This window comes from Haematobia irritans, chromosome 1, assembly GCF_050003625.1.
Source record: "Haematobia irritans isolate KBUSLIRL chromosome 1, ASM5000362v1, whole genome shotgun sequence".
Taxonomy (NCBI): Eukaryota; Metazoa; Arthropoda; class Insecta; order Diptera; family Muscidae; genus Haematobia; species Haematobia irritans.
The window spans coordinates 279031360-279051154 of NC_134397.1; the positions used below are offsets into that span (position 1 = coordinate 279031360).

General features: G+C 32.6%; 1 protein-coding gene and 1 long non-coding RNA gene across 3 annotated transcripts in view; one reads left to right on the forward strand and one right to left on the reverse strand.

Moving 5' to 3' along the window:
* Positions 1 to 19795, forward strand: part of LOC142226507 (uncharacterized) — a 65160-nt gene that overhangs the window by 40245 nt on the left and 5120 nt on the right. The window lies entirely within an intron of this gene.
* On the reverse strand, positions 7905 to 8712 carry LOC142219818 (uncharacterized). The gene is made up of 2 exons (XM_075288620.1): positions 8577 to 8712; positions 7905 to 8476 (listed from the first exon to the last, which is right to left on the reverse strand). The coding sequence occupies exon 2, from the start codon at positions 8382 to 8384 to the stop codon at positions 7989 to 7991; it is 396 nt and encodes a 131-aa protein (XP_075144735.1). The 5' UTR covers positions 8385 to 8476; positions 8577 to 8712; the 3' UTR covers positions 7905 to 7988.

Consider the following 19795-nt stretch of genomic DNA (forward strand, 5'->3'; position numbering starts at 1 on the left):
TGAGATTGAGATAATCGCAGGCATGCACTCAATATTGCATGAACATTTGACCGTCAAAGCAGCATCCCACTGTTCAGCATGTTTTGGAGAAGAGCAAATGTGCTTCGACAATTGGTTCATACGCATGTAAAAGTGTGTATTTCTTAATGGGGAATATTTTGAAGAAAAAAAAAAAGAAAAATAAACCAATTTTCGATGAATAATATTTCTTTTTGTTCTCTAATCCCGAAATATAGAAGGCAACCCTCATATTTTTTGGATTACTCAACTAAAAAATTACCAACTAATAATTTTGTAAGGTTCCAATACATTAAATCATTTAACTAACTTCTTAACATTTTCACTGAGAGAATAATATATTTAATTTTGGTCATTTTGCCCTCTAATGCCCCAATTTTTTTGCCAGCTGATTATATATTCAATTTTAACGACACAAAAGCAAGAAAACGAAACAACAAAAAATTATGCGATAAAGTTCAGTATATGCTGCAAAGCCTCTTGATCATATTTTACTAAGTTTTCTTTTTTTTACCCATTTTTGTTGTCTTAAGGTGTATTTTACTAAATGCTTCCTGATTTTACGAAGCCTGCCTAAAGGCGGGATTGGGCATTAGAGGGTTAAGTTGTATCAGAAAATGATATTACATGCATTGACGTCATTTGGATCTAACACTAAACTTAACATTTTTGTGAAGAAAACCTAAATATATGTATATTTTTATTTTCCATTCCACAATATCCTCCATATAATTTGTATGGGCAAATGGAAATGGAGCATTTCCACATCCAACTCCTTCAAGTCTCAAATTGAGTTCATTGGGAAATCACTTCGGTGCTATGGAAAGTTGCTAAGAAGTGATAAATCTGTATGTGCTTTGTCGATGTGTCCTTGTGCCTTTGTGACTATTGGCTTGAATGAAGGCTAATACTTCATGCATTGACGATACCATTTTTTTTAGCGGAGGATGGAAATAAGGAAGCAAACGATTAAAGAATGCCATATCAACCGAGCACACACACACATAATCCATTTTAAAATCAATACTTAAACATACGATGTCGACAGTGGGTCACCAAATTAAAATGACCTACGAACTGCGTGTGAAAATACTCCCTTCATTGGGATATAAATGACCCAGGGCCATCAGTAAGTCATTCTGTTTAAATACGATTTAATTATTAAAATCCTCAAAGGGAAAAGGCAATGAATTACTGATCCCTCCCCATCCCCATCCCCATCCACCCAAACCCACACCTATACCAGCAGCATTAATATAAGCATCTTGAAAATGTAGGTCATGAAAAGAAACCAGATGTTTGGTATTTCGGATTTCATTGGCAGTGGTTTTTCTTAACTGCATCAGACAAATGTGTGCTACAAGCTTTCTTGGGAAGCACTTAAATCTGCACGAGTGCCTCTGTGTTTCTGTACTTCTGGGAAAAGTGTCTATTACAGTGTGAGCACTCATATGTGTGTGATTGTCATGGAGAATAATCCATGGACTACTACAAACTTGGTTTCTATGGCTACGAGTGTATGTGTGTGAGAGAGAGAGTAAGCCTCATATGCGACATTTACAGTGTGAAAATGAAATCTTCACTTGGCCATTAAAGGACGATAAATTGATTAGATAGACCTTGTAAGTGGGTGTTTGTGTCTGTGAATTTGGTTTTGTTTCTCTTTTCAGACTTACGAATGAAACACAAGTATATACGGCCGTAAGTTCGGCCAGGCCGAAGCTTATGTACCCTTCACCATGGATTGCGTCGAAATTTCTACTGAAAACTGTCATCCACAATCGAATTACTTGGGTTGCGGTAACACTTGCCGATGGCATGGTATCTTAAAACTTCCTAACACCGTCTTCTAAATTGCAAGGTAGCCCATACGTAGTATATATTAAACTAAAAAAGGCCGATTAAATACGTATATAATTAAGTTTCAAAACATTTTTTATAGAAATAAAATTTTGACAAAAGTTTCTATAGAAATAAAATGTTGACAACATTTTCTATAGAAGTAAAATTTGGACAAATTTTTCTATAGAAATAAAATTTTGACAAAATTTTCTATAGAAATAAAATTTTGACAAAATTTTCTATAGAAATAAAATTTTGACAAACATTTTCATAGAATAAAATTTTGACAAAATTTTCTATGGAAATAAAATTTTGACAAAATTTTCTACAGAAATAAAATTTTGACAAAATTTTCTATAGAACAAAAATGTTGACAAAATTTTCTATAGAAATTAAATTTTGAAAAAATGTTCTATAGAACAAAAATTTTGACTAAATTTTTGTATAGAAATAAAATTTTGACAAAATTTTCTATAGAAATAAAAATTTTGGTAGATTAATTTTGGCTGGAGTGGCAACCATGATTATGAACCGATCAATTTTTGTGTGATTGGGGATCGGCTATATATAACTATAGACCGATATGGACCAATTTTGGCATGGTTATTAGCGGCCATATACTAACACCACGTTCCAAATTTCAACCGGATCGGATGAATTTTGCTTCTTCAAGAGGCTCCGGAGGTCAAATCTGGAGAACAGTTTATATGGGGGCTATATATAGTTATTGACCGATATGGACCAAGTCTGGCACGGTTGTTAGAGACTATAGAAATAAAATTTTGACAAAAATTTTCATAGAATAAAATTTTGACAAAATTTTCTATGGAAATAAAATTTTGACAAAATTTTCTACAGAAATAAAATTTTGACAAAATTTTCTATAGAACAAAAATGTTGACAAAATTTTCTATAGAAATTGAATTTTGAAAAAATGTTCTATAGAACAAAAATTTTGACTAAATTTTTGTATAGAAATAAAATTTTGACAAAATTTTCTATAGAAATAAAAATTTTGGTTGATTATTTTTGGCTGGAGTGGCAACCATGATTATGAACCGATCAATTTTTGTGTGATTGGGGATCGGCTATATATAACTATAGACCGATATGGACCAATTTGGCATGGTTATTAGCGGCCATATACTAACACCACGTTCCAAATTTCAACCGGATCGGATGAATTTTGCTTCTTCAAGAGGCTCCGGATGTCAAATCTGGAGAACAGTTTATATGGGGGCTATATATAGTTATGGACCGATATGGACCAAGTCTGGCACGGTTCTTAGAGACTATAGAAATAAAATTTTGACAAAAATTTTCATAGAATAAAATTTTGACAAAATTTTCTATGGAAATAAAATTTTGACAAAATTTTCTACAGAAATAAAATTTTGACAAAATTTTCTATAGAACAAAAATGTTGACACAATTTTCTATAGAAATTAAATTTTGAAAAAATGTTCTATAGAACAAAAATTTTGACTAAATTTTTGTATAGAAATAAAATTTTGACAAAATTTTCTATAGAAATAAAAATTTTGGTAGATTAATTTTGGCTGGAGTGGCAACCATGATTATGAACCGATCAATTTTTGTGTGATTGGGGATCGGCTATATGTAACTATAGACCGATATGGACCAATTTTGGCATGGTTATTAGCGGCCATATACTAACACCACGTTCCAAATTTCAACCGGATCGGATGAATTTTGCTTCTTCAAGAGGCTCCGGATGTCAAATCTGGAGAACAGTTTATATGGGGGCTATATATAGTTATGGACCGATATGGACCAATTCTGGCACGGTTGTTAGAGACCATATACTAACACCATGTTCCAAATTTCAACCGGATCGGATGAAATTTGCTTCTCTTTGAGGCTCCGCAAGCCAAATCTGGGGATCGGTTTATATGAGGGCTATATAATTATGGACCCATGTGGACCAATTTTTGCATGGTTGTTGGAGACCATATACCAACTCCATGTACCAAATTTCAGCTGGATCGGATAAAATATGCTTCTCTCAGAGGCTCTGCAAGCCAAATCTGAGGGTCGGTTTATATTGGGGCTATACGTAAAAGTGGACCCATGTGGACCAATTTTTGCATGGTTGTTAGATATCATATACCAACTCCATGTACCAAATTTCAGCCGGATCGGATGAAATATGATTCTCTTAGAGGCTCAGCAAGCCAAATCTGTGGGTCCGTTTATATGGGGGCTATACGTAAAAGTGGACCGATATGGCCCATTTTCAATACCATCCGACCTACATCAATAACAACTACTTGTGCCAAGTTTCAAGTCGATAGCTTGTTTCGTTCGGAAGTTAGCGTGATTTCAACAGACGGACGGACGGATGGACGGACATTCTTAGATCGACTCAGAATTTCACCACGACCCAGAATATATATACTTTATGGGGTCTTAGAGCAATATTTCGATGTGTTACAAACGGAATGACAAAGTTAATGTACCCCCAATCCTATAGTGGAGGGTATAAAAAAATAAATCCGCACACACACACACTGACAAATCCATATGAATGGTGTGATTGGTGTTTGTGAAATGGCAACATTCTTGATTATTGAAGCTGCGTCAGTGCCCCTATTCCTTAATGACTTTGTGCGGTTTCTGAGGTTTCTGTTTTCACCGACTTTGCTGACTTGGCCTAAATAAGAAATGGTCGTTCGAATGTTAATTTTATTACAAATTTAAGCCGTAAATTGTCACACAATCTTTAATACCATTTTACTTGAGTTGTTTTGCTTCTGTCACTGCCATCCTATCTATCTACATACTCGCAATGATAGTTTCAGCTGTCTTGTGCAGTTCGCATCTCAGTCAAAGTGCTTTAGACTTTCAGTGAAGAGGGTTTGAAAAAAAACGCCTATTATCCAAGATGCAAAACAAAAGGTATTTTTGTTTTTATTTAAGCAAAGATGAAATTGTGGAGTTTTTGAAATTAATTTTGATATACAAAAAAACTACAACAACCCCTGAAATGATTCGGCAAGTGCAGAAATCCATTCCATAACGATAATCCAATAGCTTCAGATTTATAAAATATTGTGGTTACATAATTTTCACAGAGCCTGGCGATAAAGTAAATACGACTTATTATCGGGAATATATTTTGAAAAAAAAAATTCCCAAAAAAATCCATAAGATTGTGTAACCAATTTGTAAACGAAAAGAGGTCCTAAAGATAAGTTTTTTCCATTCTTGATTTACACGTGCTTTATGTGACTAAAAATTATGGAAGTATGCACGCTCACAAAAAATCGCTTCTGTAACATATACTCCCAAACATATTTTGCTTCAAGCATATACATTTTTGGGTATTGCCCAAACATTTATATGTTTGATCTCTTCCAATATATAATATGTTTGAAAGCATATTGGTCTAAACAATATATGTTTGGGTAGTCTAAGTTCCAAACATTTTGTATTTTTGCATCCAAATTCAATAATGTTGTCTTCCAAAAAACAATATGTTATTATGTGACCATATAATATGTTTGGAAGCATTTTGCACCCAAAAATATTATATGCTTAAAAAAAATTCTCTAAAACAATATTGTGCTCAAAATTTTATTTATTTATTTATATATTTACAATCATAATGAATTATGAAAATAAACAGGTAATATAGGTGCTAACAACATAGGTTTTCGACCTGAATGCTCAAAATTTTGTTTCTGCCCAATTGTATATTCCCCGACATCTTTCTCACTTCCACGAGATTTTTTAGTTCTTAGCACCTTTTTCTGTAATACAAACATTGTAGAAGAAATTATTCAATTTTATGATTTTTTTTATTTTAATTTTACCTTTTGCCGGACGGGGACTCGAACAGCGGACCACACAGTTTGTAAGAATTGCCCAAGGAAAAATAAAATGTTAATTTTGTAATAACAAGCAACAACCACCAACTTAATTCAATATCGCTCCCTGTTAAATAGCGCTCCAAGCTACTAAATACATATATGTTAATAGGCTATTTCTAAATTAATATATGTTTGCATTCAAGCATATTATATTTACAAACATTTTATGTCCCAAACATAATATGTTCTAACATATTAACATATATGTCCCAAACATGTTATGCTAGTTTATGAACATTATATGCTTGCACTCAAAAATATTGTGTTTAAAAATTTGTGTTCCAAACATATAATGTTTATAGCCAAACATATGAAAAACAGTCTTTTTCAACCGTGTGGACACGCTAAAGAAAACAATTGAACCAGTATGGGCCACCTTAAAATTCGTTTTTATTTTTACCTACCTGGGTAAGGCAAAATTAATGAATTCCGAAATCTAGATTACTTCTAAAATTGTTGGTATATGAATCATTAAAAATTATTTTCACACCAAAACATAAGGTTTTTTTGTAAATGTAACACATCGTGTTAGCTACCTTGTATATTCTATGATGTAAAGTAACACAACTGTTGTTATTTATTTCTATTCGTACACACACTAAATGTTAGTATTTGTATTATGATTATTTTGCTATTATTGTACAAATGTACAGTGAGCTTCAAAAGTATTTCGCAATATTTTTTATTTAATAATATACCGGATAGCTGATATGTAATGCAACCTTTAAGAGCTATATTTTTTCATTCAGCAAAAATATCGGAAATAACATACAACAACAGTTAGTTTAGATTTCTTCGAATTTCCTACCTTTGGCACGAATTGTGGCCTTCAAATGGCCAACAAAGCGATTACACACTACGGGAAAGTGGATTTGCTACTGGCATTAGCGTAGCTAGACAATTTTCCTAGGGGGGGCTATACCCCCCCTAGCTAAAAATTAATAGACTGAAGTTATAGATTCACTTAACCCTCTAATGCCCAATCCTGCCTTTAGGCGGGCTTCGTTATATGAGGAAGCCTTTAGTAAAACACACCTTAAGCCAACAAAACTGGGTAAAATAAAAAGAAAATTTCGTTAAAACTGTTCAAGAGGCTTTGCAGCATATACTGAATTTTACCGTATAAATTTTTCTTGTGGCAAAAAAATTGGGGCATTAGAGGATTAATATTTTATTTTATAAAAATGAATAAAAAGTCAGACTTCAACATAACTAGACAATTAATTTATAATAAAGCAACTAATAGTTCCATAATTTTTCCCAGCAAAAAAATTGGAAGTTGTCCTAAAGACACAACTTTATGGTAAAAGCACTTCCAAAAATGTCCTCATTAAGATGCTAATTGTTTTAGCTATACAGGAAGTTTTTAAATTCAATTTCTACAACTTTTTTTCATATTTTTAATGGGTATTTTTTTAAATACGTTAAAAAAGGGTAAAAATTAATAACATTTTGCCGCAAAAAAGCCAAATCTATTCTAGAAATATCGATAATTTTTGGAAATGTTCGAGGTCAAACGTTTCGGTGTAAGAATGCATTAAAAAAATAAAAATTTTTTATTTGAAAAAATATCACAGAAATTTTTAATTCACATTCAAAACACTGAATTCAGATCACACCCTAAAAAGTGATTCAAATTCAGCGCAACAGCTGTTGAAATGGTGGACATCCGTCCTAGGACAAGCCCATGTTAAATTCATAACTTCTGCGCCAATTTTCCACCACTTCCGGATCCAAATATAACATTTTTATTACTTTTTTGGTAACGCTTTTTGCTGGATATATAAAAACAATGGAAAGTCGTAAATAGGTTTTCAAATTCTGGGGGGGCTAAAATTTTTCTGGAGGGGTCTAAGCCCCCTCCCCAGAGGCCTTCCTACGCTTATGGCTACTGGTCATTTTCGTGCCAACGAAGTAAGTCCTTGGTTCTTTCCAGTATCGGTTAGATCTTTCACTTTATGGTCACTTGTGGTTTTCCAGCCAAATATAAAGCGATCACACTATCACCCTTGAATTCCATTACCAATAATTTTATTTCTGAATGCTATAGATCGAAATGCTTTCGTAAACATTAAAAATAGCTGTCATTGGAATGAATCTGTTAGTTGTTAGACAAGCATGGCAATACATATCAGCCAACAAATTAACACATTTTTTTTATCAAACACCATTTTTAAACTTTATTTTGACACTCATTGTATGTACATACATAAATGGGGCTACCCTCACACATGATCACATATACATACAAACACTATTGGCAATTAATATATTATAGAGTAAGCGATCGTTAAAATTACTTGCACCAGATTGGCATCGTTCAGCCATCACTTCACGAGATATAACATTGCGTTGTGGTTGCATTGGTGCGTTCGTAATAAACTGGTATTTGACAAAGTCCTTGTTGCGAGATTTTCCAGCATACAGTTTCAATGCAGACCAGAATTTTTCTTGTGTCTTCACAATGGGAGATTTGGCCCCTTTTCGATATTTTTGATGACAATCCAGGCAAAGTGAACTTTTTCCAAAATGGACATCTCTATTGAAGGGACAATAGAACGTAGTAGCAGCTCTCATAATCTCCGATTTGGTATACATATCTGTGAGATGATTGATAGGCAGAAATACCATAGTGTTTCGGGGGCGTGAAACAAAAGTAATCCGTTGTGTAATCCAATCAAATCAGCTACTTTGAAACTGATATATCCTTTTTAGTTGTTGGGCTAAAGAAGAAAATCTTGTATACGTATTTGATGGAAGGTTACCTCACGACTCTCATCAAGTCCGGGAACAAGTGAATTGCTTTTTATTTTTTTTACATACCAACTTCTTGAAATACACAGACTTTATACATACATTTGTTCTAATTTAAATTGTAATTGCCGTTAAAACAAATGTCTTTTGCATCTTACGTGAAACGGGATTTACATACCACTTAGGGTATTGCAAAGAAACTGTCGATGCAGTGTATTATGCAAATCGTTTAATTGTTGCAGACTAACAAACAATATCGCTTACAGAGTTTACATCTAAAAAAAATGAATATTTCAAGTTTGTTTATCTGCTCTCTGATTATTAATGGCTTCTATATTCGGATTAATTGCTGTTCGGGAACTCTCGATATAAAAATGTAACAATAACACCTTTTATTCTTTTGTAGATTAAAAAAATATTTTTTTTATAATACGTCAGTTCTTGCAAATCATTTGCATATAAAAATAAATCAATTATTTATGTAAATCGCTATGGCACATTTAATTTCACGCCAATTCATAAATATAAAACATTTTATATCGGGAATTTCTTATACAATGTTGTAACTTTCAATAAACAAAAATGAAATGGTAAACAAAGATGAAAGTTCTATAAATCGAGAAGCGTTTGATTGGGAGCATTTACATATTAGGAAGAGGTTATCGAAAATGTGTATCACTGTGAATCATATTATGCGGTGCATTGAAGAAATGCTGGAAGACATACCAGACATGGGTGAATTGCAGGAGATATTTGATCATTACCATCATTTTCTCATAAGGATTTAATGCGACTTACAATATGCAATGTAAACGTTAACTTAAATAAAATTAAAAATCAATTATTGGATATGGGATATTTGTGTTTTTTTTTATTATTAATTGTAAACTCAAAGAAGAAGTGCATTGACACCATATAAATAAATATGTTGACCCAATTGACAATGGAGTCGCACTCTCAACACCCAACACCTTGAGGTGTATGCCACCAAACAGTACAATGAAAAAAGCATGCACGAATTTGTCTTTACTTTAAAAATTTTGGTATTGATTCCGAGCCAAAGAAGCAGAGAATACAAGTAAGAATACTTTTAACCCTCTAATGCCCAATCCCGCCTTTAGGCGTGCTTCATTTAATAAGGAAGGTTTTAGTAAAACACACCTTAAGGCAACAAAAATGGGTAAAATAAAAAGAAAACTTAGTTGGAAATATTCAAGAGGCTTTGCAGCATATACTGAATTTTACCGTATAAATTTTTCTTGTTTAGTTTTCTTGCTTTTGTGTCGTTAACATTGAAAATATAATCAGCTGGCAAAAAAAATTAGGGCATTAGAGGGTTAAGACACAATTCTCTTTTAAATTTGGGTTTTGTGTACTTGCTTCTAGGCAGTAAATTTTAATTTTTCGCTTTTTCAGCTTTTTTCTTCAAAGTCCTTTAAAAGCGAGTTAACAACAACTTTATTTCCCAAATTAAGACTCGACTTCCAGTAAAAATTATGCTATGTTTCAAGTAAAATACGTCTTTAAAATAAAGTGTTGAAAAACATGTCCTATATTTGAACGATTTTTTGCTTTGTAGTCAAAATGCAAAAAGACAACAAATTTAAAGACAATTTCATTAAATTTAAAGAATTTTTCTGAATTATTAAAGTCAAGTTGACCTTAGCCCAAACATTTTTCTTTCATGTTGTGATACCCATTTGTAAGTGAAATCACTTAATTATAAGGACAATACGACTTCATTGAAATGTTTTGACTTTTGGACAAGGAAAAAACTTTTTCTTAGTTTTTTTTCCTTGTCCAATTTTGCTATACTAAGCAAAATTTGCATTCGTATATTAAAGACATGAAATCTTTGACCTCACGACAATATTTTTTTCAGTGTATACACAAGACCAAAAAGATCACGTAATGAACTCTTCGTCCTTTGGCTAGGAGTTCAGTGAAGATTTTAATTGAAAAGAAAAGAAAAAGTCGAAGAACAAATGAAAAATTTTTCCACAAACACATTTTTAAGCGCATCCTGGGATCATCTACCCATTTTTTTTCTTTCTCGATTAAAGTTTTTTGGTACACGAACAAAAAAGACTGTTTTTCATATGCTTGGGTGTAAAAAATTATATGTTTGGAACTCGAATTTTTTTTAACACATTATTTTTAAGTGCAAGCATATAATGTTCATAGAATAGCATAACATGTTTGCGACATACACACAAAACCATGTTTTTCTGATTCAATCACGAAATTAATTGATCCAATTAATTTTTTAATTGAAATGTCTTCAATCATAGTATCAATTAAAAAGTTAATTGAAGGTCAATTAAAAAATTAATTGATACTATTAATTTTTGTGATTGATTTTTGTTTCAATTAAAAAATTTGTTGATTCAATTAAATTTTTAATTGAATATTTTTTAAAACTCAATTAAAATTTTAATTGGAAATTTTTTTGTGAATTTTTTTTCTGTGTATATGTTAATATGTTAGAACATATTATTAGTAAATATAATCGTGTCTGTTGTGGTACACACATGTACAATTTTCGTGTGGTGTCACACTTAAAAGGTGTTCTGGCCAACACTATACACCGTCATAGGCCTGAAAAATGTACACGAACATTTCTTTTGTGTAGGCTTAGTGTACAGCCATCGTATGCAAAGTTAGAAGTTTTTATAACAAATAAATAACAGATTCTGAAACTTTAATATGTTTTTTATAAATATTTGCAAATTTTATTGGGAAAGACACTTATATATGTCAGAAACCACGATTTCCTCTGATTAGTGTATAAATTTTGGGGTTGTTTTAATCAGCTGATTTTCAGTGTGTTCGAAAGTATAATATTGCCACAATTTTTAAAAGTTAACACAAAAAAGTTTTAAGCAAAATTATCATTGATTTTTGTGAATACTATCCGCTTTCCTAAACAAATCAAAGGTCTTTTTGAAAATATAAGGTAATTAAATTATAACTTTTACAAAATCAATGGGCTAAGAAAAGTGAATTTTACCAAATTTATTGCATGAAAAATATGGCATCTTCAATTCTGCAAAGTGTTCTTGGTGCACAAATAAATCACTGATCAAATTAAAAAAAAAAACTAACGCCGCCAATATCTTTCTGCACATGGAGGCCGCCACGATAGAAAATTTGTTTGCAATATTATTGTAAATATTTAAGCAATACAAATGAGAAAAACTTTAACAGAATAGTTAATTATGCCCACTATAATTAAATTTCCTTTAATGTATGGATGTTAAAAACTGTTTGACCAAAACCAAAATAAAAACTTCTCCGCCGTCAAAAACAAAAACGAGAACGACACGACGATCGTTTGTTCATGAGTAACATTGAGGAGGGATAGAAAAAAACAAATCAAAACAAAGGTAGAAATCGAAATGTAATGTAATTGTCGCCTTCTTATTTGTTCTTGATAAATTGCTCTTGTCCTTACATTATTCACTGCTAACAAAAATCCGGCAGGCATTTTATGGCTTTGAATTACGCACTTACTTTTAATTTTTTATGTTTATACCGGCAAAATATGTTTTGTTTATAATTTCTGTCTGCAAATAAAATATGGCTTGCAGAAAAAATCAGCTGTCACATTTTTCGATTAAAAGTCCGAAAAAAGTGTTCACACATGTGACTCAGAACAACTAACTTTGTGTGTGGTGTGTAGAAAGTGTATAGTGTGGTGCACAATGCGGTGTGACCCAGAACAGGCATGAATATGTTTGGATGCAAACATATATTAATTTAGAAATTGCCTATACACATATATGTGTTTAGAAAGATAGACCTAGAGAGTAAATTACAAGTAAAAGAATGGAAGTAACCAATTGGTGCCTTAAAAATATATGTATATACACAAACAAAATTTCGTTAATTTTTTTTCTATCAGTGTATGCCTAAGGTATATAATATGTTTGAACAATACAAACAAAATTTTGTTTGGACCAATCCTGAAAATATATATGCTTGAAGCAAAATGAGTTTGGGGTATATGTTACAGAAGCGATTTTTTTGAGGGTGTATAATCTTAAAAATGCGCTATTTGGCCGTTTTAAGTAAAAAATTAAATTTAGCAAAATAAAATACAAAATCAATAAAAAAGTAATGATAATAAAATTAAAAATGTCACCACAGCTGGGATTTGAATATGTGCCGTTTGTCTTTTGGACTTCCATGGAAGTTCCAAAGACAAGGTGTGGCAAACAGAGAATGAAGCCGACCCATTTTTGTCGGCGGCGGCGGACACTAAATGTTTGCCTCCGGCGGCGGCGGATCCATTATAAAATCAATTTGAAGTTAATCGAATGGTAATGAGATTAGTTGTACAACCTATCTTACAAACAAATTTACTTTTCGTTCAAATTTTCTGAGCTAAATTTTTGCTAAATAATTATAGCAGCTTAAATATGATTGGTTGTGTTCAAAATTTTGGAAAAAATACGAGAATTATATATAATTTTTTCCGATTTAAATCCACATTTTTGATTAATTGGCGGCTAAATTTGAGTCGAGATGAGTCGACATATTCGGCGGCGGCGTCGACTGGCAAAAAATGGTCGGCGGCGCGACTCGGCGACTTCATTCTCTGGTGGCAAATTAAGAGAATTAAAATGTTTTCTTGAATCTAAATGAAAAACAAAATTATTTATTAAAATAATACTTACAAAAAATAAAATAAAAACTATTTGTAACACGAAAAATTTTTTATATTAAAATATATAGAAAAAACTCCTTCATTGGTGAAATTTGAATCTGTGTTCTACTTGAATTTTTATACCCTGCTCCACACTGTGGAACAGAGTATTATAAGTCAATACATAGACACATGTTGTCTTTGACAATAATGCTCAGGGTCGGCCCCTGAGTCGATCTAGCCATGTCCGTCTGTGTGTGAACACATTTTTGTAATCAAAGTCTAGATCGCAGTTTTGGTCCAATAAACTTTAAATTTAGCACAAGTATATATTTTGGGTCGGAATAGAGTCCTATTGGTTTTGTAAGAAATCGGTTCAGATTTCTATAAATTGGTCCCACATATATCTTTCATCCAATATGTACTTACATGGCTTTAAAAGACTTGCTAAATTTTGCACAACGAATACAGCTGCGCAAGGTGTGCCAAATTTGGTTGCAATCGGTTCTAATTTAGATATATCTTCCATATATCTTTCGCCCGATTTACTCACATATAACTACAGAGGTCAAAGTTGTAATCCGATTTACGTGAAATTTTGCACAGGGAAAACAATTAACATTTTAGCAATGAGTGCCAAATTTGATCAAAATCGGCTCAGATTTAGAAAAGGTCCCTATATATATTTTCCCGATTTAGGCAAAAATGAACAAATTCCCATTGTAAAAATGAGTCAAATTGTCCTATACCTCTAATACATATTTATCGCATGATAAATCATAAATATACTTTTGCGATGTTGCCTAAAAATGGCTTTGGATGTAATATTTCCCATATCATTTTTATTAACATTGTGTTCCGACCCAAGGCATTAGTCCAAATCGGGTCAGATTTAAATATATGTATATGGGAACATAAACCTTTATTTATAGCACAAACAAATTTGAAGCGTTTGAGATGGTATCGAAATGTAGATCTAGAAAGTGGTGCACTGAAAAAAAATATTGTCGTGAGGTCAACGATTTCATGTCTTTGAAATACGAATGCAAATTTTGCTTAGCATAGAAGATGCATTTCTCTAAATTAAAGTTTTTTTCCTTGTCCAAAAGTCGATAAACATTTCAATGAAGTCGTATTGTCTTTATAATTAAGTGATTTGACTTAAAAATGGGTATCATAACATGAAAGAAAAAATTTTTGGGCTAAGGTCAACTTGGCATTAATAATTCAGAAAAATTCTTTAAACTTAATGAAATTGTCTTTAAATTTGTTGTCTTTTTGCATCTTGGCTACAAAGCAAAAAAAATCGTTCAAATGCAGGACATGTTTTTCAACACTTTATTTTAAAGACGTTTTTTACTTGAAACATAGTATATATTGTACTGGAAGTCGAGTCTGAATTTGGAAAATAAAGTTGTCGTTAACTCGTTTTAAAAGGACTTTGAGCATTTAAAGAAAAAAAGCTGAAAGAACGAAAAATTAATATTTGCTTGCTAGAAGCAAGAACACAAAAACCAAATTTAAAAGAGAATTGTGTCGTAAAAGTATCCTTACATGTATTCTCCGCTTCTTTGGCTCGGAATCAATATCAAAATTTTTAAAATAAAAACAAAATCTTTGGAACCGGGCATGCTTTTTTTCAGTGTGCAAGGTATAATATTGTCGGGCCCCGCCCGACTTTAGACTTTCCCTTCTTTCTTTGCAACACTTCAATCACTTGCCAAAGATTTTTTCGGCTACCCAATCTAATATTTGATTATTCTCTTTTCCAATGATTCCAGCATCTGAACTAAACTAAATTTCTTGGCGTGAATCTTAAAAAGAAAAAAACCGTACAAATAAAATTAATACACCAAGGATAATCATTTATCGCTGCCTCAGTGGCAGCAATAAACTACTCTATGCTTATTAAATGTTTACTCCAATTTACTATGTGTCGCATTTAAGATGTCCTAAATGTTACCATCCAATTTGCTTCGCACATCATCTCATATTGAAGCCACACTCGAAATATTCAATTCGATACGGTGTGATTTCCATTTTAAGTTTTGCTTCTGCTTCCGTTTCCGTTTTTTTATTTGTTCTCTGGTTATCGCGATTTGGCACCGTTCGTAGTCTTATCCCAAGGAGGTCTGTCTGTGCGGTGAAATTCGATTAAGCAAAGATTTATTATTTAGGGTGTTGGAACGTTTATCCACCATACAATAAATTTTCAATAGGATATTTGCCTCCGCCATTGAAAAATGGGTCACCGTATTGGTGTGCCATTGCACAAATTAAACAAAAATCACATGGAATTGTAAAATAGAGTGGATAACAGAAAACATTACAGATATTAAAAAAAACAATGACAATAAGATTGTGTTATAATAAGTTAGCCATTCAGTTTACCAAACTTCGAAAAATCGATTTCTGACCATATAAGATATATACTTGAGTCGATCTGTCTGTTTTTTTTTTTTTTTTTTTTTAACCACTTTGACTGGAATTTGTAATGTGGCTGTATTATAGAGCTACGCCAAATATGTGTATCGGTCTATGTTTTGATATAACGCCCCTACATTCCGATATCCCGATTTTACTTTTTGAAGGGAAAGAAACCTCAATGTTACACTGAAATGTGAAACGCGCTGTAAAAGTAGTCAAACAACTCTCATTGGTAAGAGAAAGTCCACTACCTTTGGTATAACTTGTTAGTCTAAGTGTGTCTGAATTTCCAAAACATTCATTTTCAATTTAGTTTAAATTATTATTAATTTTTTATGTACCCAAATATTATTTTATTTCCTCCTCAAGTAAATTATTAGCCTAGTAATTTTCGTATCTAACATCTGACTACATTGAATTTGTCCTGCACTCAAAACAAAAAGATTACTTGGATCCAAAGATTTTGACCTTTCTTTAAGAATTTTGGTATTGATTCCGAGCCAAAGATGCGGCTTCTTTAAAATAAAGACATTTTTTAGCGACCTATCTGGCATTAAATCTAGGACCAATATAATTAAAATTAGGATACAGATCTCATTTATCAAATTTTCATTCTCTTTTCGGGGTTTATTAATAAAGGTACTCACGTACAAACAAAAATCAGTTTAAAAATCTAAATTATAACGGAGTAAAAAACGTTTTCTTAATACCAAACAAAACTTTAAACCAAAGACGCTAAATCCTCAAAATAAGTCTTAGTCTATATTTGAAGAGTTTTTATATTAAATCTAAAGTTTTAATATTTCAGTTAATTTAAGGACAATTTCTTTGAATCAAAAATGTGTTTCTTTACTTTAACTAAAATTAGCCTTAGTTCAAAGACATGCGACTTTAACGGAGGGACGCAAATTTACAAAATTTGTGTCCTAATTTTAATGAAAACAATTTTTGAAGCTTTATTTTAATTAAAATCTCATTATTTTAAACAAATTTGTCCTTAATATTTTGTAAATTTCGCATCATAAAACTTAGGTTGCGAAATCTTTAATATCACGTAAACATTTTTTTTCAGTGTGATAGAAATATATATCTTTCGGAAGATATTACCATTACCCCTGACCCACCTTAATATACTCACATGCGTCGTATTACTAGCAAATCTCTCGACACTATGATAATGTTTGCTAACCCACTGACATCCTTTTTAGGGTAGCATAGAAACTTATCTCTCGTGAATTTGCATCCATTACCAATGGATTAGATGTCCAAAAATTGCTTAGTGTGTATTGGCGTTTGTACCAGGAGCCAAAAAAAACTGTTCCACTACAGCCTTTATGGGCTAGGTTGTGTGCGTTTGTTTTGCAAATGGATTTGATAATTTTTTTTATTCGGATTTATTTTCTTGTTCAACAAATAAAAAAATATCTTGACAATTAGCCAAATTGATGACAGATATTTCAATAAAATTTGTTCTGAATATTGTTGGCAAGTGATGTGGAATGGAAATGAAAATCTATTGTGATGAAAGCTTCATGTGAATAACAACTCCAATATTACATAAATAATGATATTATTTTCATGTGTACACTCAAAAAAAAAGTGAACCCTCCAGGGCACTAAAGCCAATTTAACTCTATTTTATTTCATGGTAATTATTACGTTTTAGTTAAAATTTTTCCAAAATAAAAAGGTTTCATGTCTTTAATAAATTGTTTTTGTGTAAGTTAGTTAAATGGACTAAAAATGGGAAAAATATTTTCTAAAAATTTATTAAGATCGTATTTAATACAAAATAGTTAAAAATTTATTAAAATTTTATCACAAACGCACTTCGTGTGGCGCTAAAGACGTTTTTCAATTTTGAGCTTTACAAAAGAAACAAATAATTATGTCTAATAGATTTTCTTGAATTTGTCGATTTTCTTTTTCTTATTTTGTGATATTGTCGTTTGTAGTTCAATTTAGTTAAAATTTTCTAAAATTAACCAAAATTTTCTTTTGAGTGTAGGCCTCCATGTTTGATATTAATAAATTTAGATTTCTATTTATATGTCACATGCCAAGATTTTACTATCACCGTAGGTAAATTTATTTTACATCGAATAAAATAAATGATGTTGGTTTATCCGATATCACTTATATTTTTATACCCTCTACCATAGGATTGGAATATATGTTAAACAGCTTGCTCGATCATTTTTGATATATCACTAGGATTTTGAATAATGTAGGTACACACAAAAAAATTTCCTATTAAACTAATGCTAAATTAACTTATGTTTATAGCAAAAATATTATTTTGTTATATTTTGTCAAATATATCTTTTTTTCTAAATATGTCTCGAACATTTTATGAACTAAACGTGAGTATAAAGTTCAGAGACCATACACATAAGTTCAATATGAACTAAAGCACTAAAGATTTGGCGCCGATGATTTTCTTCTTTACTTTTATTTCATTTTTTCTTCTATGAGAGGGTGTAATTTCGTGAACAGCAGTTAAAAAGTACAACATGTCATTAACTTTTCCTAGTTTTGACAACGCTTTGTGGAAATCTCAAAATGTATATATAAAACTGTTTACTTTTTTGGCCATTTTCTTTGAGGTAATACCGACTGCACTTAATTTGGTCAAGGGAAAACGCGTGTAAATCGGTGAAATCGTTTATTTAAAAAATCAAATTAAATTTCTTTTTCAAGTTCAATTAGTATAAAATTCAGGAAAAATATTCAGTTAGGCTTTCGCTTTTCCAAATCCGAATTGCCGGGCCTCACGCTTGACACCTGCCATCAGATTTTGTACAGCCACCTTGTCCACCTTCTTCGCCGCAGAAAGCCAGTTTGCCTTGAACTGCTGCTCGTCCTTAGCAGTTTTTTTGGTCTTCTTTAGGTTCCGCTTGACAATAGCCCAGTATTTCTCAATTGGGCGGAGCTCTGGCGTGTTGGGAGTGTTCTTGTCCTTGGGAACCACCTGCACGTTGTTGGCGGCGTACCACTCCATGGCCTTTTTACCGTAATGACAAGATGCCAAATCCGGCCAAAATAGTACGGAACAACCGTGTTTCTTCAGGAAAGGCAGCAGACGTTTATTCAAACACTCTTTCACGTAAATTTCTTGGTTGACAGTCCCGGAAGCTATGAAAATGCTGCTTTTCAAGCCACAGGTACAGATGGCTTGCCAAACCAGATATTTCTTTGCGAACTTTGACAGTTTTATGTGCTTGAAAATATCTGCTACCTTTCCCCTTCCTTTTGCCGTATAAAACTCCTGTCCCGGAAGCTGCTTGTAGTCGGCTTTGACGTAGGTTTCGTCGTCCATTACCACGCAGTCAAACTTCGTCAGCATCGTCGTGTACAACCTCCGGGATCGCGCTTTGGCCGTCGTATTTTGTTTATCATCGCGATTTGGAGTCACTACCTTCTTATAAGTCGATAGTCCGGCTCTTTTTTTGGCGTAGACGATACACCCAGCTTATTTGCGGCACCTCGGAGAGAGAGGTTAGTGTTTCGCTTGAAACTACCGGCAACTATCTTTGTCGTCTCAGCGGCTTCCGGTTTTCGATTTCCCCAAACACTTTAATTACATTTGTAACGGTTGATTTGGCAACTTTTAGCGATTTTGCCAGCTTTGCGTGCGAGTAGCTCGGATTTTCGCGATGCGCGAGCAAAATTTTGATACGCTGCTCTCCTTGCATGGACGGCATTTTGACAACTGAAGAGTGAATTCCAAAATCAAAATAGGAGCAACATTCTACACACACACACCTTCAAAATGAGGGGTGTTCAGGTTTTTTAAATGCAAAATTGAAAGAAATACGTCAAGTTTATATTGACCAAATTTTGACCGTATCACCCTTTACGCTATATATGGTGGCTATATCTAATTATGGATCGATATTAACCACGTTTGCCATGGTTGCTTAGGGGTGAATACTGATAACATGAACTGAATTTCAAACAGATCAGATATTGGAGGTCGGATTGGGGTGTACCTGCAATACCCTGCGACCTGTAGCAAAAAAAAGTCTTTGTGTCAAAAACCGTGGTGCAATGGTTAGCATGCCCGCCTTGCATACACAAGGTCGTGGGTTCGATTCCTGCTTCGACCGAACACCAAAAAGTTTTTCAGCGGTGGATTGTCCCACCTCAGTAATGCTGGTGACATTTCTGGTGGTTTCAAAGCTTCTCTAAGTGGTTTCACTGCAATGTGGAA